This window comes from Chionomys nivalis, chromosome 7 (assembly GCF_950005125.1).
Source record: "Chionomys nivalis chromosome 7, mChiNiv1.1, whole genome shotgun sequence".
Classification (NCBI taxonomy): domain Eukaryota; kingdom Metazoa; phylum Chordata; class Mammalia; order Rodentia; family Cricetidae; genus Chionomys; species Chionomys nivalis.
This window is the reverse complement of record NC_080092.1, coordinates 84,905,266-84,927,522: the sequence shown is the minus strand read 5'-3', so window position 1 is coordinate 84,927,522 and position 22,257 is coordinate 84,905,266. Positions and strand designations below refer to the sequence as shown.

The 22,257-nt window shown below is 51.5% G+C and overlaps 1 protein-coding gene across 7 annotated transcripts in view; it reads right to left on the bottom strand.

Annotated features, from left to right (window-relative positions):
- Mapt (microtubule associated protein tau) overlaps nucleotides 1-22,257 on the bottom strand; it is a 95,001-nt gene that overhangs the window by 32,883 nt on the left and 39,861 nt on the right. For 2 of the 7 annotated variants that reach the window (XM_057774992.1, XM_057774985.1), the window contains exons 2-6: nucleotides 16,142-16,254; nucleotides 12,860-12,946; nucleotides 10,022-10,108; nucleotides 5,111-5,176; nucleotides 1,106-1,846 (exon numbers count right to left, since the gene is read on the bottom strand). In XM_057774992.1, coding sequence (XP_057630975.1) covers nucleotides 1,106-1,846; nucleotides 5,111-5,176; nucleotides 10,022-10,108; nucleotides 12,860-12,946; nucleotides 16,142-16,241 — 1,081 coding nt within the window. In that variant the 5' untranslated portion in view covers nucleotides 16,242-16,254. The remainder of the gene's footprint in view (nucleotides 1-1,105; nucleotides 1,847-5,110; nucleotides 5,177-10,021; nucleotides 10,109-12,859; nucleotides 12,947-16,141; nucleotides 16,255-22,257) is intronic. The other 5 variants (XM_057774988.1, XM_057774986.1, XM_057774987.1 and 2 more) reach the window with 5 other exon arrangements.

The following is a 22,257-nucleotide window of genomic DNA, read 5'->3' as shown; positions in this document are numbered from 1 at the left end:
AGCACATGAATGTGTGTGTTTGTACCACATACATGCCACCATATGCATATGGAGGTCAAAGGCCAACCAGAGGATCTGACCCCCACAGTTGTCCTCTGACCTCTGAACTCATGGGGCAGCATGTCCTTGCATTATGTGGGTTTTGGGGCTGGAGCTTCCGTCATTAGGTTTTGTGGCAAGAATCTTTACCCACTGAGCCATCTCGAAGGCCCAGATGCCAAGTATTCTAAGGTCTTAAAGCCATGAAGGTTGCTGTCTGGAGGCTGCTCCCACCCTGTAGCCTCCACAGGGCTCCAGACGGGGCTGCACACAGGGACCCAGCCTGTCCCTGACTGACAGGAGGGTCACTGTAGACCTGGAAGACAATACTTTATTCATCATTCCTGAGGCAAGCAGGATGGGGCAGAGGTTTGGGGGGTTGTTAGCCACTCCCATAGGGACGGATGCCACCTCTGCAATGTGACATGTTGTCTGTTGATGAGAGCATCAGAAGACAGGCAGGTGGACTCACTGGCTCTGCGCCAGGAGGATACACCCCAGCACCTTCTGGAAGGCAGTGTGAGGGACCATGGCAAGAAGGTGCTTTTCAGAGAAGACCTAACTGGATTCTGAACTTGATTTCAACCACTATTTACTCTGAATATTTATCACAAAGTCAGTCTCCTGCTCTGAGGCTCAGTTTTCTCATCTGAAAAGTGGGACTAATTATGCCAACTCTGGGAAGGTTCTAGATTGTGAATATAAAAAGACATCATAAGCCCTCCAAAATGAGGGAACACTGCTATCCACTCTACGTAGTGTGCCTCCCAACCGCTGGTGGGCTGGTGGACCATGGTGGATACGCCAAGTGGACAGAGAACCAAACAGGGCAGAAAGCACAGGGCCAGGTGTCCGTGACATGCAGAATGAGGGCAAGCGTGAAAGGAACACGTGCTACCAGAGGCTGCCGGGCAGGGGTTGGGGAGGGGGCAGCGGCCCAGGCAGTGGGTTTAGTGGCTATCCTGGAATATCAGGGTGCAGGAGTCAAGGAAGGCAAGAAGCTTAGTGACAGTGTCCACAGCCTGGAGGGCACCAGGGGAGGAGTGAGGGGGCTTGAACCACAGACCTTTAAGTTGAGGGACCCGACTGACTGGCCTTCCCGGCAGTCCAGCTGCGGGCTGCTTCTCGGATGGCTCCAGAAGGCTAGCCTCTGGGGTGTCCTTTTCCACAGAGGGGCCCTGGGCCTGTTGCTCCTCTCCAAGGGCCCCCACCAACGCTGCCCCTTCCAAATCCTGCTCCTTCGGCATGCTGGCTTTGATTTCAACGTGGAATGTGAACTCTGGGGCAGCCTCGTGCCCTTCCTCCATGGGCCCTGTGCCAGGCCCTTCGGGCTGCAAGGCCTGGGTCTCTGTGGAGACTTTGGAGAGGAAGTCAACAGGAAGTGGCACGGCAACCTCACCTGGGAGCCCAGGCATGCCGGTGGTTTCCCTGGAGACAGGCTGAGGGGCTGCCCTGCCTGGGTCCAGGGGTGCCTGGGAGGGAGGGGACTCCTGGGATGATTCATCCATGTCAAGATCTTCATCCACCTCCTCCTCACTCCCCAGCCTGTCTTTGCCCCATCCCTCCTTCAGAGGTGGCTCTTGCTGCAGCAGCTCAGAGGGCTGGTGGCTTCTCTCTACATCCTCAGGTCTTGTCCCCGAAGGTTGGCACGTAGCCTCTCTGAGGCCTTGTGGCAGGAGGGGAGCCCCAGACACGCTAGGCACCCGTTGGCAGATCCAATCAGAGATCCCTGAGTCTGGAGCCTGGCCTTCAGGGCGCCCTGGCTTGCCAAGCAAACTTTCTGGGAAATTCTGGATCTTCTCCGGCTCTGTGTGGAGATACCCAGCAGAGGGAGGGCTTCAGAACAGGCAGGCCCACCTTGACAGGCTCTGGGCTCCACTCTTGGATGGGCTCCTGAGGACCAGCTGGTGAAGGAGGGGCTGGGCAGGTGGAGTGCTTCTGGGGACAGTGAGTGATCACCAAACCTAATGTTTTTTAAACCAGATCTGACTGTTTTTTACTTAGAGGTGCCAGTGAGATCCCAGAAACTTCGGTGCTCAGTCCAGGCCGGACTTGAACACTAAGGTTCCTGCTCAGGTGCCTCTCAGACACCTCTCTCTGCTGCCTAGACACTCTCACCTCCTCAGGGCTTGAAGAGGCAATGGTGGCAAATGGTTAACAAGGGTACAGACATTTTAAAGGGGACTGCAGTGCTCGCCATAATAAAAGACCGCTCAAAGGTACCAGGACTCTCCCAACAGAGACAGGAGAGGCCTAGTTCATTGCTTGGAATAAATGCTCTCTTGGTCTGTCTGCCACTAGCTTGCTGCACGGCCCTCTCTGGGCATCAGTGTTCTTGTCTGTAAAAGGGAGACTTGGACTTGGTGACCTCTGAGGCCCTCTGGTATTTGGCTGGGCAAGAGCCTGCTGGTATCTCTGTGGCTGTTCAGGATGTGGTTATGGGCTCAGACACATGCTTATCTACCACTCACAGAACTCAAGTTCCTGGAGATGCTGGGCTCCAGGTGGCCTTCGCTGGGTTATGACAGTGGTCCCTGCTCTCCCTGTCTCTGTGTGTGTCTCTCCTCTCCCTTTGGGCAGGTGGAATCAACGGTCATCATAAATTACCTGACCTCCAGCCCTGCTCTGATTTGGAAGATTCACAAGCCATGATTGCCGGCATGGAGCTTTGCTGACTGACCTGCTGTACGATTCCTCTCCGTGGAACTGCAGCACACGGGTGGCTCTGCGGTCACCCTCCATGGCCTGCCTTCTGCCCCAGCTAAGGCAGAAGCCGTGCGACCCCTGCTCTAACTGCTCAGTCATCACACCGTCCACCAGCTCAGCTGGTCCAAGCCCATTGTTGTTACTTGGATCAGTCACGTGATAGCAGTGTAAAACCCTCTTTAGAGTACCTGGTTGTACATTAAGGATGGACGTCCACTTGAGTTGTACTGAGCTCTTCTGAGCACCCTCTGGTTCTGCTGATTGCTTGTTTGGGACAGGGTCTCCTGTACCTGAGGCTGGTGTCAAACTCACTATGTGGCCAAGGATGACCTTGAACCCCTGATTCTCCTATCTCCACTTTCCAAGTGTTGAGATTACAGGCATGTGCCGCCACACTTTCATAAGTCCGAATTTTCTGAACAGCCTACCTGGTCCCAACAAAAGGTCTCAAACAACTCCCCAATTCTCCTCTAACAAAGCCTATAACCTCAAAGGCTTTGGGGACATAGAAAAGAAATTTGGGGGAGAGAAGAAGAGAGGAGAACATGTGTGTCCACATGCATGTGTAACTCTGGACACACACAAGTAACATGTACACTAAACCGCTGTCTCTAACCCAGTAGAACTCATTGTGGCTGGCTCACTATCAAAGGATCCAACTCCGGCCTGGTCCTCTCCTTCCTTATTCATTTATGGTCCCCGTGTCAAGGCTGCCAGATGACAGCTACTCAATAAATACACTCTGCATAGAACAGCCACTGGCACAAAAAGCACCCATTCTGCTCCTTATCAGGTTCCTTACTGAGGCCGTTGGTCTGTCTCAAGTAGGGACAACAATAAAGACAGAAGTGGGAAACTGGCAGGATCTGGCTACCCAGTACCAGCCAGCTCATGGACCAGAGGCCAAGACAGTTACAAGCCATGATGCCACCCAACAGACTTGGGCCTCCACTACTTTCAAGAAAATGCTCTCTAGAAATTATTTTTGGCTGGGATGTCCTGGAGTCTGATACACTGGAAGACCTTCAAAGACTCCATTCTAGGGGCCACAAAGATACACAGTAAACATGCACACAGTAAGCAGACTTACCGTGTGTGTGTGTGTGTGTGTGTGTGTGAGAGAGAGAGAGAGAGAGAGAGAGAGAGAGAGAGAGAGAGAGAGAGAGCGAGCTGATGAGGGGCCCATTAAAACACCTAGCGAGAGGATCTGGGCTGGGAGAATCATCCAGGATACTGTAAACTATCAGCAAACATGAAACAGGGGCCAGGATGCAGCTCTGTTCTCTGCGTGACCCTGGGTTTGATCCCCAGCACAACATAAATTGGGTGTGGTGGCCTGTGCACCTCAGTAAAGCAGAAGCAGGAAGATCAAAAGTTCAAGGTCATCCTTGGAAGCTGTCAGAGGCCAACTGGAGCTAGAGAGGACTTTATCTCAAACAAACAAACAAACAAAAACAAACAAATCTGAACCATTTAAAACTCTGGGAGTGGTGGAGGGGCACAAGGGAAACAGGATCCTGACAAAGTGTCCTCCTAATTCCTCAGGAGCCTAGCGTCCAAGTCACCAAAAGGGGAAGAACTAGGCTAGAGGCCAATGAGGCACAGTCCTTCACAGGCAGACAGGGCTAACAGGAGACAAATCCTCTATCGCTTTTATAGAGCGAAGGATGTGGCTTCCCTGGTCCTCTGTCGTCTGTAAGTCTCCCTGTTATAGAAAAATGACAGGAAACAAGCTGGCTCATGCTGTATCTATACTGGAGGTTTCTATTTCCTAAAATCAAGCTCTCTACGTTTTTAAAAAATGCATTTTTGATAAACAGCTGCAGAAAGCTACTTGCCTTGAAAGCTGCAATTTGATCCCTGAGAAGAACATTATAATAAGGCATGAAGACCACAGAGAAGCCGGGTGGTGGCACACACCTTTACTTTCATCCCAGACTTGGGAGGCAGAGGCAGGCGGATCTCTGTGAGTTCGAGGCCAGCCTGGGCTACAAAGCGAGTTCTAGGACAGCCAAGGCTACAGAGATGTCCTATCTCGGAAAAAAAAAAAAAAGAAGGAAGCTTAAACGGTCAGTGGTGATGTGGCTGACAGGTCAGAGGGCGCTGTGGGAGCATCACCCACTGTGCTCAGGTCTAGGCAAGGGCTGTTTCCTGCAGGACCTCAGCCTGACACACACCGCGGGAATGAATCAGAATGGCATGAGAAAACTCCGTGTGTGATAAATAAAGACGACTCCCCCGGGTCCCCCGGACTTGTAAATTAGGACTCAGGGCTAAGATGTCTTTTCAATGTAGAGCCCATTGAGTGCTCCTATTTCCCTCCTCCCGAGCTCTGAGTCTCTTAGGGGTGGTTTGGACCACTGACCTTGAGTCACGTGCCCAGCGGCTTGGTCCTCCAGGTTCGGGGTGTCTCCAATGCCTGCTTCTTCAGCTGGTCCGAGGCAGCAAAGGGAGGACAAGCAGACAGTTACTACTTGCTTCAACCTGTGCTCTCTGTACCTGTGTTTCACACATGAACCATGCAGGAGGGGTGTGCTCTGTAGGGCTAGCTGCTGTGTTCCACTCCTCCGCAAAGGCCACGGCTAGGAACAGTGGTGACGAGAGGTGCTCACACAGAACCCACAGCACCCACACACCTTCCAGGTGACTGCGACCTAGGAGGAAAGAGCTTCTCCGCAGGGGTCCGAGGTCCTGCTGTTTTGCCTGGCTCCACAAAGCTGTCAGGACTCAGGAGACCAGAGAGGATTCACAGGGGCACTGCCGGTCCTGGTCAGAACTTCGGGAGGATAGGGACTCAGGGGGAGATTGTGTTTGCAGCTGTGGTGTGGACCTAGGAGCTGCCATTTGCCTGGCCTCTCTGAGCCTTTTTCCTCATTGGGAACCTCAAGATGATTGGGGTTTGTCTTGTAGGAGGATAGCCAAGGTATGGAAAACAAAGTCTGACACACAGGAGGTACCCCAGGCTGCTAAGTTTTTTCCCTCTACACCCCACACATCACACCTGAAACCAGCACTACCTGGCTGGAGCAAGGCCAACAGGGCCAGTGGGCAGCTTTTCTGGGTCTCTGCAGTTTTTAACCATTTAAGTAGACGACAGGCACCCCAAATAAAGAAGGCTGAGAAAGTCCCAGAGCACATGAGAAGTACTCAAGTGAGTAAGCTCTTATCTGGAGAACACGGGAGAAATCAGGACACGGCTACAGGATGGCACACACACAAGTCCAGAGGTGGGGTTTATAAAGCAAGCCAGCCCACGCTGATCTCGAGGCCTTGAGGCACACACACCACAGGCTGCCGCCTTCCAGAAGTGCTCACACCATGCAAGATTGGGCCACCAGCCTTGTCTCTGGACTAAGGTGCTCCATTTTTGCACCTAAAACTGCAAGCCAGTTTTTACTTCACTTGCCATGGACAGCACAACAAGGAAAGAGCCTGAGTCACTGCATAGTCACATGGTGTCCGGTAAGCACCTAGCCAGATGGTGAGGGTGGGGCCCCAGGGAGGCGGCAGGGAACTTGGAAGTTCTCCACCCACCAATTATCAGCTCAGACTCTTCTAGGTCCTTTGTGCTGCCCAGAAGGTCTTTTGGTGACAGTTCTGTGTCAGATAACACAACAATGGTCACATTGCTTCAACTGTCTGTGAAGGCAAAGTCCTAATGTGGATTTGGTCTGAGCAAGATTACAGAAATGGAAGACTCAGAATGATGGCAAATCCTGCTAGGTAGTCACGGAGTCCTTAGCAGACATAAGGGAACATTCTGGGACTCTGCCAGTGTCCCAGCACCAGGAGAATCTATTCATCTTCCATGTCCTGCCCCAGGTGTGAAACCCAAAGGGTGTATCACTAACGCCTGGGGGTGGGGTGGGGGAGCATTTTCAGGGAGGTCCAGGTTCTCTGCTCTCCAGGGAGACAGGCCTTCTGCAGTGGAAGTCACACAGCATGGTTGGGCAGCTTTATTGTGCACTAAGAAGTATCAAACAGGTGTTCAAGTGAGTACAAGGGGAGGCACCAGCTCCACCAACAGCTGCAAACCTGGGTTCATCAAGAGGTGAATGGCCTGGGGCTGGAGTGCTCCATAGGGTCTTGGCATGTAGCCCATACTGGCTTGCATTTACTATGTACCCCAGGCAGGCCTTGAACTCTTGAACCTCCCACCTAAGTTCTCAAGGGCTAGGATAACAGCCCTGTGCTGGCCTGCCTAGCTTGTCTCCGTGGTCTTCAAGGCACCACCTAGAGACAGATACTTGGCATCTGTTCCCTCTGGCTTGAGATCTGGTGGACTGCAGTCAGGGCCCTGCCAAGGAACACAAGAGGACAGGGGAGGGCTGGACCCGCTATGGTAGCTGAACAAAAGGCCATTGCAATAACCTGCTTCGCAGCCAAGATGGATGACTGCTTTTTTTTCCCATGGAATTTTGGGCACAGGTCAGAGTTGGCATTGGAGCATCTTAGATCACGCCCAATGGGTCACTAGTGGCAATGAGTCATCCTGCACAGAGGTGGCGCTGTGTGCAGCTAGATCCCTGAGAGGAGGGATGACACATCCTTCAGAACCCGAGGCAGAGGCATCCATCTTTAAAAAAGCAGGACATGGGAGTTGAGAGGGAAGATTCTGGAAGGGTTCAAGAAAGGGCTCTGTGGTGGGCAATCTTCACAGTCACCTGACCTGAATTTGGAACCACCTCGGGGACAGCTGAGGTGCACAGGTGGCTATGTCTGAAGGTATTTATCAGTAGGACTCGCTGAAGTGAAAACCTATCGCGAATGTGGGTGGCACCGTCCCATGGACCGGGGTGGAGGCAGTAACGACAAAAGCGGATAAAGCATGCCAATGCTACACTCCTCTGCTCCCTGTCCGCACTACATACGGCTGCCATAATGCCCTGCCCCAGGCTGTGGACTTGAAAGACCTGGATAAATCCAGACCTCCCCAGCAGGAAGAAAATAGCCAAAAATCCAAGCAGGAAGAGAAGAATCAAAAATCTAGGGATTAGCCTGTTCAGTGACTGTGTTTCAGGAACTAGCTGAAGATAAAGTTAGATTGTAATCTTGAGAATGATCTTGAGAAACAGGGAGTTTTCCCCTTGTGATTTTAGGAACTAGCTGATTATGACCTTGAGTGATCTTGAGAGGCAGGGAGTTGTCCCCTTGTGACTTTCTGTGACACCCTCCCTGCCCCTATTATTGGGCTGTGGTTTCTTCCTATAAAAACCCCTTCTCCAGGTCACTCGGGGTCGAACTCTTCCCATGCGTGGGTTATGAGTCTCAGCCCCAGTGCACTGGTTCCCGTCTCATCATTAAAGCCTTGTGTGATTGCAGCAAGGACGGTCTCTCGTGAGTTACTGGGGGGGGGGGGGTCGTGTTATCCCAAGACTTGAGTGAGAGTCTCCCTGCACCGGGGGTCTTTCAGACTCAAACAACTAGGAACCCTCTGAGCCCATGAACTAAAATAAGGCTTTCCTCCCAGAGTCGTTTCTGTCAGGCATCTGGATACGTTTGGGAAGCTAGAGGAATGGCAGCCTATAAGCCCCTCAGGAAGTGGAAAGCAGCCGCTGCCTCCTCCCACGCACCTGCCCCACTGGCCTAGAGTAGGGGCCGGGTTAGAACACGGCTGTGGGCCTGACTATCACATCAGACTGGCCCTTCTGATGAACAGTTATAAGCTGTGGGTTTTTTTTGCCCCCCTCCCCCATCATACTCAACTTATAACATGGTAGGGATCAAGGCCTTGGGTCTTACATATGCTAAGCCAGACACTCTACCAGGCTACATCCCAGCCTTTTGCAGGCTGTTTTGTGAGCATGAAGACTATAAAGCATTTCTGATTACCCAGGAGAGATGAGAAAGGGGAGAGTTTTCAACCCAGACAGAAGATAAACTTCTTCCACGACAAAACTTTGAAGGGATAGCCAGAGACAAAAATCAAGGCACCCACGACCTCACCCTATACGGGGTTCTGTAGCCTTCAAGCATCCTTCATGCTTGAAGCTGAGGCCTGACCAGGCTTTCAGCACATCTGGTTTACCTGCCTCGGAAGCCCTTACTGCCAGTCCATCACTTTGCAGAGTGGAAACGCATCTTGAGAGACGGGGATGGCACTGCTGGCTCTGTAATGAGCGTTCTCAGGACGCAAGGGAGAAAGCTTACTACAGTGGCGGTGTTTACTCTGCAAAGTCAACTCCTCTGGGAGGAGCCGCACCTCTCGGTGTATCTTTGGGGGTATTCACAGAATGATTAACTGCAGAGGGAAGACCTACCCTGCAAACGGGCAGCGCCATCCCGTGGGCTGATGTCCTGGGGGGAAAGGAGGAAGCATGAGCACCAGCATCCATCTCTCTCTGCTTCCTGATTGCAGAAGCAACGTGACCAGCCACCGGTGCCACTATACCAGTCATCGCCACTGCTGCCACCATACCTTCCCTGTCACGTGGACCCCATGCCCTCAAACCATGAGCCCAGACAGACCTTAAGCTACTTCTGTCAGACATTTTGGTCACAAGGAAAAGAACAACTAACTAGCATGGTTGCAGAGAGCCGTCCTCAGGAAGGGACATTTCCCATCTCCACTGCCACATAGATCTATGTCCCATGCAGTTCTCGGTAGGTAACCGGACGCCTCGGGTTCACCATACTAACTGCCAGAGCTTCATGAGCCCGTGGAAGAGGAAATATGGGAAGGATACCCGGGACTATGGGCTGCAAGGAATCTTGTCCAGGGTCCTGCACAGGCTGACTTATGAATGACTGAGCAGCCCCAAGCCCAGCGCTCTTTCTGCTGGTGTGCTTGCTGTCTGATCGATTCCCCATCGTCCACATGGGTGGGGCAGGATACAAAGACAGGATTGGAAGGCAGCACCACAGTCCCAGAAATGGACGTGTGGTCACACTTCTGAACTCCAGGACCAGCCCATCAGACCTTCCAAAAGACCCAGTTATGTGGTCACTACAGTATGCTTGGTGCCCAAGGGGTAAACTGTCCCCTAAGTGCGACCCGCCCCTTGCTACAGCCGGAAGCGGAGAAAGTGTGAGGAAGGCAGAGGTCTATCCTCTACAGAGAATGTCTACAGGACATCTCGAATTGACATGTTGACTGAGGCAGGATCCAGCAGGAAACAGGGGACCCTGCACCCTTCTCTAGACTCCAAGGCAGCCGTTGCTAACTGGCCAAGATCCCCAGAAGCCAGAGTCACTTACACATCTGCCTGTGAGGACGACCCGCTCAAGGCGGGCAGCTGGGCCCTGGCAGCCCTGGGGCTCTAAGAGCCGCCCTCACCTGTGGTTCCTTCTGGGATCTCCGCGTGGGGCTGGGCAGCGGCCTGCTTGTCGGAAGCTCTCTCTTCCACTAGGGGTGCAGTCACGTCTGGAAACCACCGATAGTCACCCTTCTGTTTAGTATACGGCGCAGGGACAGGGCCTGCCAGCCACATGCAAGAAAAGCCAGCTCAAAGCAGGGCCGCAGCCCTCCTCCCGTTTCCCCAGGAAGAAGTGAGGCACCAAGCCACCTGCCTAGAAAGCCCGGAGGGGGCCATGTAAGTACTACAGCGGACGGATGTATTCTGATTTCCCGGGGGTTCTAAAGAGAACTGGTGAAATCCTGAGGGCAACTGTGTGATCCTTATGGCAAGGCAGGGTGTCCGCAGCGGGCATCCAGGCAGTGTGAGGAAGCTGAGGTTGAGATGAGGCTGTGGTTGTCCTTGAGGCTTGGGGCAAGCACTCTGTCACCTCTGGGCCTTTGTTTCCGCATTTACAGAACTGCAGTGCCACCTCTTGGTGACCTTGTTGGTTCACCAGTTCTCACTCCCTGCCGGGCCAACCTCCAGTGAAAAGGTACAGAGTTCCCTATGTGGCAATAACTGGGCCAGGTCCTGTGTGGAGTCCAGCCGCCTTGCGGAGGCAAGAGATAGGGATCACAGGCTAGGAGCTGGGGGCAGCATCTCTTCAAGGGAAACAATTCGACTCAGAAGTTCTCTGGAGCCCTCTGCCTCTCCACCAGGCATGCAGGCACGCACACCTGAGGAGTGGGCAGCTCTGAGAGATTCCCAGAACTCCACACAACTTAGTCCACAAAAGCCATTTTCACTACGATCCTCTCCAGTGCAGATAAAACTCCAGACTGCACGAGCGGGCGCTTCTCCCAGGACAATGCCCACAGAGCAGCAGCACCAAGGGCTGTGTCTGGGAAGCCAGCACCAGGTTCGGTATCGAGTTTCAGGGCTTTCTCAGGGTGGCAGACAGCTCGCAGAGCCGTCCTAACAGAAAGAGCAGGAAACGTCTTGTATCACTGGATTTCAGGAGGGCAAAGGGGATCTGGTCAGGATGTGCTCACCAGGCTTTGCCGCCTGCATCCTTCAGGGATGAGCCAGCGTGCCGAGGAACTGGCAGGAGCTTGGCAGCCGTGTTCTGGGCTTATCCAAAGGCAGATGCAGAGGCCAATTTCTCATTCTCTAATAGAACTCCAAAACAATGTGCAGGGCTGCAGGAAGGTTTTCAAGTGAACCTTCCAGCCTCCTTGGAAGGTTTGAGAGACGGAAGGACAGGATTATGGACAGTTAGTTAGAAGTTGTCTTCAGCGTCCTTTTCCTTGGATTTCTTCTTGGAAGGTTCGAGAGACGGAAGGACAGAATTATGGACGGTTAGTTAGAAGTTGTCCTCAGCGTCCTTTTTCTTGGATTTCTTCTTCTCAATAGGTTGAAAAACAAGATGCACAGCACCCCCAGGCTTGCTGGCCGGAGACCCAGTGAAGGAAAGCGGAAACTGCCACGTTGAGCTCATACAAAACTCTCAGTTTCTTAATTCTGGCCACACATCTGGCTTTGGGGTTCTTTAGGCTCCTTTGTTCTTTTTTTTTAAAATTCCATTCATTATCATTATTATTATTATTTTGATTTTTTGAGACAGGGTTTCTCTGTGAAGCTCTGGCTATCCTGGAACTTGCTCTGGAGACCAGGCTGGTCTCAAACTCAGAGATCCACCTGACTCTGCCTCTGAGTGCTGGGATTAAAGGTGTGCGCCACCACCCAGCTCTCATTCATTATCATGGGACATGTGGGTAATGTGCCCATCTGGGCACAGGCCATGATGACATGGGGAAGCTGTTGTCTCCTTTACACAGTTTCCAGGGATTGACCTCAGTCACCAGGCTTGCATGGTGAGTACCTTTACCCTCTGGTCATCTCACCAGCCAGAGTTCTTGGTCCCAAGGCAGATACAGTGTTTGGGAGTGCAGCGGCCATCTTTCAACTACGAAGCAACAGTCGACCGCTTAGGATGGCAGGAGATGGTAAGAAGCACACAAATGACACTGGGGAGCCGTAAAGCTCTTCAGTTAGAACAGCTTTTTGTTTCCTGCAGCCAAACACAGTAGTCTTTTCTTTTTCCCCTTTTTTCCAAGTCAGGGCTTCTGTTTCTCTGTGTGTAGCCCTGGCTGTCCTGGCACTCCCTCTGTAGTCCAGGCTGGCCTTGAACTCAAAGAGATCCTCCTGCCTCTGCCTCCTGAGTGCTGGGTGTAAAGGTGTGTGCCACCACTGCCCAGCGAAATGTGGTGGTCTTGACTGACTCACATGGGAAGCAAGAGACACCAGGGAGCATTTTGGGAAAAAGACAAGCAGCTTCATGACAACCCAGACACCAAAAATCTAGAGTGGACAGATCAGAAGAGATAAAACATACTCTATGTGCAAAGTTCGGAGCCCAAGAAAGCATTCCTAACACATGAGCAGGGAGATGTCTGACCCGCCCCCCTCCTCAGCCAAATGAGTATTCTGGGTCCTCGTTGATGCCTGAAAGAAAAGTAAGTGGGGGCTGCTGAGGGGGTCATAGAGGGTAGTGGATGCAGATGGGAACCCTACCGAGCAGTGTGTGAGCCCCACTGTGCCGCACAGCCCAGCTTCTCCAAGCACGGAACATCTAGAACACGCACAGGATGAAGATGATCAAGGCACACAGTTGAGCCAAGCGCAGAAGCAGGGCCCAGCTCCCAAAGCACTGCCCTGCGAAGCGCCTAGCAAGCTCAGTCAGCCAGCACACAGGAAGCAACGAGTGCAGCCCGGAGGGTAGCTCAGAGCAAGGGAAGCACAGGCTGAAGGCCCTGGTGGGAGTAGGGAGGCCCCACCTTCAGCGGTTGGAGTGCTCTTAGCCTCAGAGGTCTCGGACCCTGGTTCCTCCGATCCGTCATCGGCGGGGGGCTGTGGGGGAGACTCTGGAATATATACAGTGAGCCCTCAGACCTCAAGAGGAACCTTCGGTGTGGATGCTGTATCCTCATGATGAAACCATGAAGGAACCAGCCTCTACCCCCCCCCCCCACAACCATACTCCACTCCCTGGGGTCCCCAGATGAAGATGTGGGTGATGTGTGTCTGTTCCTGGGCGGGAGAAGACAAAGTTTTTAGTCACTCAGGTCCAGCTGAGGCAAAGGCCCTTATATTGACAACCTGCAGTGGATCTAGAAAGCCAGTTCCTGCATGCTCAGAAAAGCCCTTTCCTGTGGCCTTGCCACCTTCAGGTCACAGCGTGAGGCGCTCAGCTCAGTGAACTCACCTCAGTGCAGTAAAAGTCCCCCACTTTCACGCCTGTATTGGCCAAAGGGTTTCCTTTGCTAACTCTCCTGGGCCTTTGTAACCATGGCTATGCTTAAAGCATGTATTAAGAAAGCTATTTGCCCAGCATGTAAGACCCACCATAGGTGGTGGTCGTTCTATGGGTCTTACTTGGCCTTGGTTAAGGGCTCACGGTAGCACTGTGTGTCAGCAGGAATGTGCAAGTCCCTTCCTTCCTTCCTTCCTTCCTTCCTTCCTTCCTTCCTTCCTTCCTTCCTTCCTTCCTTCCTCCCTCCCTCCCTCCCTCCCTCCCTCCCTCCCTTCCTCCCTTCCTTCCTTTTCTTCCCTTCCCCTTCCTCCCTCCCTCCCTCCCTCCCTCCCTCCCTCCCTCCCTCCCTCCCTCCCTCCCTCCCTTCCTCCCTCCCTTTCTTTATTGGTGCTGATGTTGACTGGGAATCCCCAGCTGCCCACTGTATCCGATGGACAAACGGCTCTGGCCACGGGGAAAAGTCCTGGATCACCTCATGCTCCTCAAGAGATTAACACCCACACCAGGTGCAGTCTGAACACCCACCAGCTGACAGACGGGCCCTCTGGAGCCCATTCAATCTTCTGTCCTTGAAAACAGAATTCGGGTAGAATTCAGGACAGAGCTGTGCTTAGCTAGGAGGCTACATCCTCCCTACTCAAGAGACATCTTGAAGATGGGAGCCATACACTCACGATGGCAGTTTTCTCAACCATGTGAAGACTGAGAACCATTCTCAGCTAGCTGGCTGTACACACACACACACACACACACACACACACACACACAGAGGTGAGGGCTATCGGCTTGAGGTCCATGGTTGCCAAGGCAACACTGTAGCAAGAAATGGCCCTTGGGCTGGTACTTTACTTTAACATACTTTAACCCCCACACTTAGGAGGCTGAGGCAGGTGGATCTCTGTGAGTTCAAGTCCAGCCTGGTCTACACAGTGAGTACCTGCACAGTTAGGGCTATGTAGAGAGACCCGGTCTCAAAAAACACTTCTCTGTCCTTGGTGATGACTGGACAAGAGGGGCGCATGTTCAGGTGACAAACCCGCTGGAGGCAACCCTGAGGCTTGTGCCAAGGAGGTCCAGACTAAGTGACTAAGTGAGATAGTGTGAGGTCCCCAGGGAGCTACGGGATGTAAAGTCTGGACAGGGCTATGATGAACCAGCAGGCGGGGAGCACCGAGCGCGGATTGTGCTTGCTGGGTTGCAGGGATGCTGGGACATTCAGTGGAGGACAGATGCTGCCCCTTGGGCAACGGTGAGACTCTGGGGTGATGGAGGGGAGCTGGTTCTATGTACAAATCAGAGCACAAAGAAGGAAGGCAGATGGTGTTCAAACACAGCGACGAGACGCTTCACAACCTCGCAGTCAAAGAAGGGCCCTTGATATTGTCTTTAGCACAGTGTCTCAGGTATCCTACGCTGGCCTCGAACTCGCTTGTACCCCCATCCTCATCATTTACATTATCCTCAGAGGGAGGGAGGAAGGAGAAGCAGCCCCCGTGCGAAGGCCTGGAAACTGTAACACATCAGCACCTAATTCATGAGTGTGTGACCACACGTGCCCCACTACCTGCCCCACCCACAGTCTCCCTGGCTGCATCTAGCCCTGTTCCGGCTTTTAGCACCCACTTAGACACTCTCTGCTCTCACCATTATTCCAGTCTGCTGTCACTTTGCTGAAGTGCTGTTAGGACTGTGATCCTTCCTGCAAGTCAGAGCAACTCCACACCTACAAACAGCTCATTCTAAACCCCCAGCAGCAAGGCTAAATTTGACGAAAATCTTAGGTTTCTTTGGCTCTTTGGGGGGAGTACAGTTATGGGTAGGACAACACACTTTTGTTTCACGGTACCTTCCAAGGGGTGGCAATTTCAGTCTCTCTCTCTCTGTGGCATATTAGTATAGAATAATTTTGCTGGATTTTGTTTTGTGAAGAGGTGTAGAGAGTGTTATCATAGAAACTGTACCTGTGTGTGTGTGTGTGTGTGTGTGTGTGTGAGAGAGAGAGAGAGAGAGAGAGAGAGAGAGCCCCAAAACTCCCAAACACATGCACGCAGTGAAATGGACAACCAGTGGCCAAGAGGACTACATTACAGACTGCAGTTTTAATGAATTAAACTAAACTTGAGAAGTGCTTTAACTTCTATTATTTTTATTTATGTACGTGTGTGTGTGAATCCGGAAATGCCACATAAGTATAGGTGTTAGCTCCCCAGAGTTGGAGACAACAGATTTTGTGGGCTGATGGATGTGGGTGCTGGGAACCAAACTTAGGTCCTCTGGAAGAGTAGCAAGTGCTAAGATCCATTGAACTGCCTCTCTAAGGCAGTCCAAGACGGGATCTCTCTATGCAGTCCTGGCTGAACTGAAACTAACTGTGTAAACCAGGTTGGCTTTGGACTTGCAGCAATCCTCCTGCCTCTGCCTCTTGAGTACTGGAATTACAAACCAACAGCACTGTGCTGTGCCCCTCTCCTGAGGAAGTTCATTAATGTGGGTATACTCAGAACCCCAGAGGAATCTATTCTTCCCAGATGGCCAGATAGCCAGGATGTGTAGCTAAGGATCTGACGGTCCTGGAGAGCCGGGAGTGACAACTTCTCCCCCAGTCTTTGTCATACTATCTAGGGAGGTGAATTTTCAAACATGCGTTTTGACTTTTCTTAGCCCACTCAAACTAATGATCGAATACAACAAATTATGCACCATTCCTTTAAAAAGTGGGACTTGACCCCCTCTTGCCAGCCCCTGCTGAAGCAGACATGGACTGTGTTCCACTGTGACTGGCCCGCTGTGCCGGCTGTTCACTGACCTTTTAAGCCATTGTCCATGTCTCCTTCCTGGTCTTGGAGCAGAGTGTAGCCCTCAGCATGATCTTCCATTGTGTCAAACTCCTGGCGGGGTTCAGCCATACTGGTTCAAAGCCTGGAGAAAAATAAGGCAAGAGAGAGAGTTATGGCCAGGATGCTGAGCCCAGGGACCTGACTTCTTAGGGCAGTAGAGTTGGGGGACAAGGAGAGAGGCACCCTTCCCCCCAAGTCACAGTAGGAGGACCTCAGATCCTCACTTCCCATCCGGAAGACTGATGCTCAGTCTCACTGAGTGGTCCATGTCCCTGTCAGTCACCTGCCAATCATCTGCATCTCATTAGCTCAAATCCAAAGCCACCAGGTGACGCGGCTGACCTGTGGCCATCCCTTACTCTTTCCATGTCACTGGGAAGTGCTGTTGACTAGTGAGTAGCTCAGCCATTGTGGAGGGAAGGTGATTGCCAGCCTCTCTTGTCAGGAAAGAGTGAATGGCGTTGTTCTGTGAATGCCAATTGATTGTAAAACCAGCTCTGCAAACCTCTGGGCTCAAGGGATCCTTTTGTCTCAGCCTCTCGGCCTGTCTGGCTATCAGTTAGTTAATACCATGCATGCTCAGCATGGATCTTTTATTTTTTAAAGTATTTAATTTTTTTATTTATTAATTAAAGATTTCTGCCTCTTCCCCGCCACCGCCTCCTATTTCCCTCCCCCTCCCCAGTATTTAAATTTTTTTTTTTAATTTTTTTTTTTTTTGCTTTTTTTCAAGACAGGGTTTCTCTGTGGTTTTTTTTTTTTTTTAATTTTATTTATTATGTATACAATATTCTTTCTGCGTGTCTGCCTGAAGTCCAGAAGAGGGCACCAGACCTCATTACAGATGGTTGTGAGCCACCATGTGGTTGCTGGGAATTGAACTCAGGACCTTTGGAAGAGCAGGCAGTGCTCTTAACCGCTGAGCCATCTCTCCAGCCCAGTATTTAAATTTTTTAAATTTATTTTTATTTTATGTGCATTGTTGTTCTTTGCCTGTATGTGTGTCTGAGTGAGGGCTTCAAATCTTGGAGATACAGACAGTTGTGAGCTGCCATGTAGGTGCTGGGAATTGAACCTGGGTCCTTTGGAATCATAGCCAAGTGCTCTTAACGGCTGAGCCATCTCTCCAGCACCCGAGCCTGTATTCTTTTTTTTTTTTTTTTTAATATCTGTAAGCCACACCCCTACCCCAATCTCAGCTCCTGTCTCTGACTCTGGAACTCCTTTTATGGATTGCTGAGACAGGGTCACAGGTATCCCAGGCTGGCCTCAAACTAGCTACGCATCCAAAGATGGCCTTAAACTTCCACCTCCCGAGTGGTTTACATAAACTAGTTACCACCACGCCTTGTTCACGCAGTGCTGAGGGTGGAATCCAGGCTCTGCTTCCTAGGCAAGCGTCTACAACTGGGCTATATGCCAAGCCCCAGACAGGGAAGATGGGCACAAAGCCAAGAGAACACTTTTGCAGAGAGAACCATCTTTCCTTTGGACCCCAGGTAGCACCCTGCCTTGCATCTAGACGGGAAGATTTGCCTCCGCCACAGCAGCCAGCACCCTCCTCCAGTCCCTGCATGTCTACCCAGTCAGTGATGAACAGACTAAATTGCAGGACATAGCAGTGTCTGGAGGAGGGTGAAGTGGCTGGGTTAGACTCTGCTCATCCCCAGGGACAGCACCAAAGAGCTGTCCTAAGGTGAACTTGGCAGCGATGAGCAGGGTTAATGGGGGAGTAAGAGTGCTTGCTGGCAGGGAGGTGACAGCCATGGTCCCGGGGAAAGTTTAAAGGCCAGACCTAGATGGTGGGTAGAGATGGAAAGGAAGGTGTAGGCTCAGGGAGTGCACCTTAGAAAACGGTAGATTGACTTCCAAAGTTAGACTGCAGTTACGCAGGAAGATTAGAATCCACAAGTGTACTTGGGTAGGTGCCTGGTTGGCTGGGCAAAGAGGAGTAGCGTGGAGGGACACCATGGGGACAGGAGAAGGGGCTGGACAACAGGGCAGTTCTGTTGAGAGATGACATCCCTTTCCCAAGGCTACAAGGTCCTACTTGGCCATTCTGCTCACTTTGTCTTAATTGGGTTTCTATTGCTGTGATAAAACACCATGCCCACAAGTGACTTGGAAAAGAAAAAGGTTATTTCATCTTTCAACTCTCAGGCCACACACCGCAGAGAGAAGCCAAGGCAGGAGCTCAAGACAGCAACTTCAAGGCAGGAACTGAAGCAGAGCCGTGGAGGAACTACATTTACTGACTTGATCGGCACAGCTTGCTCAGCCTACTTTCTTCCACAACTCAGGACCGCTGCCCAGGGGTGGCGCTGCCCACAGTGGGCTGGGTCTAGCGATGCCAATCATCAGTCAAGAAGATACCCCTGTAGACTCGCCTACGAGCTCTCTGACAGAGCCAGTTTCTCAACTGAGGTTCCTCCTTTCATTAACTCTAGCTTGTGTCAAGTTGCAAAACAAAACAAAGCAGAAACAACCAGAACACAAGAAGCTTACACAATATGGATGTTTCTCCCGCCCCTTCTGACTTACATTAAAATTAAACTTTTCTCATGGATCTTTGTTTTTATGGAGTTTTAAAATTTTATTTATTTTTGGTTTGGTTTTGTGAGGCAGGGCTTCTCTGTGTAAAGGAGCCCTGGCTGTCCTGGAACTCGCTTTAAAGACTAAGGGATTCTTTTTTTCAATACAGAGGTATTCCATTTTGTTTACTAAGTTACTGGTGTGTGTGTGTGTGCACCAACACACTTGAGAGGGTGCATGTGTTCATGTGTGCACATGCAAATGGAGGCCAGAGGTTTATGTTAGGTGTTTCTCCTCATCCACTGTCCACCTTTTTTCTTTTCTCAAGACAGAGTTTCACTATGATTGACCTAGAACTCACTCTGGAGACCAGGCTGGCCTTGAACTCAGAGAGACCCACCTGCCTCTGCCTCCCAAGTGCTGGCATTTAAGGTGTCAGCCACCACTCACTGTTTATTTTATTTTTAATTATATTATCTTTTTTTTTTTTTTTTCGAGACAGGGTTTCTCTGTGGTTTTGGAGCCTGTCCTGGAACTAGCTCTTGTAGACCAGGCTGGTCTTGAACTCACAGAGATCCGCCTGCCTCTGCCTCCCAAGTGCTGGCATTTAAGGTGTCAGCCACCACTCACCGTTTATTTTATTTTTAACTATATTATCTTTTAGCCACTGTGTGTGTGTGTGTGTAAGTGCATACGCACACTTGCATGTGTGAATGCCACTTACGTGTGCTTGGGTGCTTCAGTGTAAGGCGGAGATGAGAGGACAACCTTGGGCATCCGTCTTTTCCCCACATTAATTGAGGGCGGGTCTCTTGCTTTCTTCCTGCTGTGTCCACCAGGCTAGGTCCTCTCTTTTAGCCATTCCCTGTCTCTTTCTCCAGTGTGCTGTAGGAGCACTATGCTCACAGATAGTGTGCTAGCGTGTCTAGCTCCATGTGGGGTCTAGGGATTTGAACTCAGGTCCTGATGCTTGTGCTTCAAGCACTTTGTGTACTAAGCCATCTCCTTAGCCTTTCATTTTACTTTTGAGACGCAGGTGAGCCTCAAACTCTCCATCGTCCTGCCTCAGCCTCCTGAGTGCTAGGATTTCAAGTTTACATCACCCGTCTCTTCTCTGGCATATTTCTTTCTAAAGATTTTTTTATTTTATGTGCACTGGTGCTTTGTCTGCATGTGTATCTGTGTGAAGGTGTCAGAGCCCCTGGAACTGGAGTTACAGATAGTTGTGAGCTGCCATGTGGATGGGTCCTCTGGAAGAACAGCCAGTGCTCTTAACCACTGAGCCATCTCTCCAGCTCCTTCTCCAGTCTATCCTCCTCCTCCTCCTCCTCCTCCTCTTCTTCTTCTTCTTCTTCTTCTTCTCTCTCTCTCTGTCTCTCTCTCTCTGTCTCTCTCTCTCTCTTTGGCGGGCAGGGTTTCTCTGTGTAACAGTCCTGGCTGTCCTGGAACTCCCTTTGTAGACCAGGCTGGCCTCAAACTCACTGAGATACATGGCATTAAAGGCGTGCACCACCACCACCTGGCTCCAGTATATTTTCAATACTCCTCCAAATAATAATAATAATAACAATAATTTAAAAATAAATGAGTTACCAGCAAGTATCCCTGCTCTGTGGTCTCTCCCTGTATTTTCCTACCCAAGCACTAAGCAGGCCCCACCCTGCTTAGATTCTGGGATCAGATGAGATCACTCACACTCAGGGTGGTATGGCCATGTTACCTGTATCCTCAGTGTGGGCTTCTGCTTGCTTTCCATGTTGGGTTGTCTTTGGCTATTCCTAGAAGTTTTTATACATTCAAACTTCGGAGCTGGAGAGCCAAGCATTGCTCAAGCATTTGGGTGATGCCCTGTAGTTTGCCAGCTGGGGATGACGGTCCAGGGTGTGTCTGATTGGTCAGTTGTCCCACTCAACCCTCTCAGACACCACCATCCATGCTATGACCTAATGATCCTTCTGCCCCTGCACACACCCCCAACATCCGCTCAGGGCTATAGAGGGACAGACACACCCTCTGGAAGTGGGATGAATTACAGGGGTCTGAGCAGAAATTAAGTCATCCTTAAAAACACAGGCTACTATTCACTGTGTAAAATAAGCAAGCTGAAGCTGTGCACATCTCAAGGGCCACTCCTTTCCTTTGTGGGGAATAGGAAAAACCGTATAAGTAGGGAAGTCCCCCCAGTCCTGGGAGGGCAGCTGTCCTTCTTTATACCATCCAGGTTGGGCTAGGTCAGCTGGGGATTTCAGGACCCAGGAGCCAAGCCAAGATGGGCGTGTAGCTCCAAGGTAGAACACAGCTTGGCATGTACTGTGTTCCATCTGCAGCACAGAAAAGGCAGGAGAAAGGGAGAAGAGGAAGGGAGAGAGGGATGGTGAGGAAAGGAAAGAATGTTCTGGAACATCCTTGAGGTCCATTGGACCAAAACCCCAGATAGAACAGATCCCTGGCGAGCAAGAGGGAGTGGCCCGTTCCCCGCCTATGACCCACATTGATGACAGGTGCAGACGAGCCCCACTGGTCACCTGTCTAGGTTGATGCCTCAGAACCCCAAGACCCGGCATCAGGAAGTGCTTACCAGGTACCCGCTGAAACAGGAGCTATTCACTGTGTGCTCCCCATAGGCCCCTGGGTGCCCTTGCAGGCTATCCCGCTGACATTGCCATTTTCATCACATTTAATCACATGTAACACATACATTTTCCAGACCCTCCGAGGCCCGGGAATGCACAGATGAAGCCCCCAGGCGCTCCTGTTTCCAAAGAACAGGGAATTGCCAGGCTGAAAGACACCGGCTCTTCTGTCTAGCGGCCTGCAAGTCTTCCGTACACCCCATTTGACATCTCAGGTGGCCCTCTAAAGTGTCCGGAGGTGGACAAGGGAATCTCCAGCAGCTGACCCCCTCACTGGCCCCTTCGGAGCCCTCCTGGAGCCATGCTTGCTCTCCTCGCATGTCTGCCATTTTCCCTGGGTTCCTTTCCACGGCAGAGCCGCTGAGTTCACCGGAAACCTTTAAGGTGGGCAGGATGGGGATCCCAGAGCGGGAAGGGGCCTCAGGGGCTTGACAGGATCTTAAAAGATCCTTGAGTCTACCGAGGACCTGACTGATGCCCTCTGGGTTCCCACCCTGCTACCCTGGGGGCAAGGTGCCCAATGGGGCTGGGGCCTGATTCCCCATGTGGGGCTGACTTGCAGAAGTCTACAAATACCAATTAGCCTTTCCCTGGCGAGATCGTCCCTGCAGACTCCCAAAGGAAGCCCTGGTCTTTCCCAATTCCCAGATCTTCCAACCTTCTTCCCAAGGGAGAAAAGTACCTCCCTGGACTGCAGGTCTCCGTTCTGGGGGCGTTTCTTGCTAAGGAGAAGATACAACAGGCCTCCCTCATTGTCTGGGTCCTGCTCACGGCAACACTGTTTAGTAACCAGCACTGGAATTTCTGGGGAGCTCCTTGGGTAAGGGAGGGGCCTCAACATCCTTTGGTAGCTGGGTAATTGAATAGGATGGCTTCTAAACTCCTGCCCCAGGAGTTTACAGGCAAATCTCTGAAGTGTA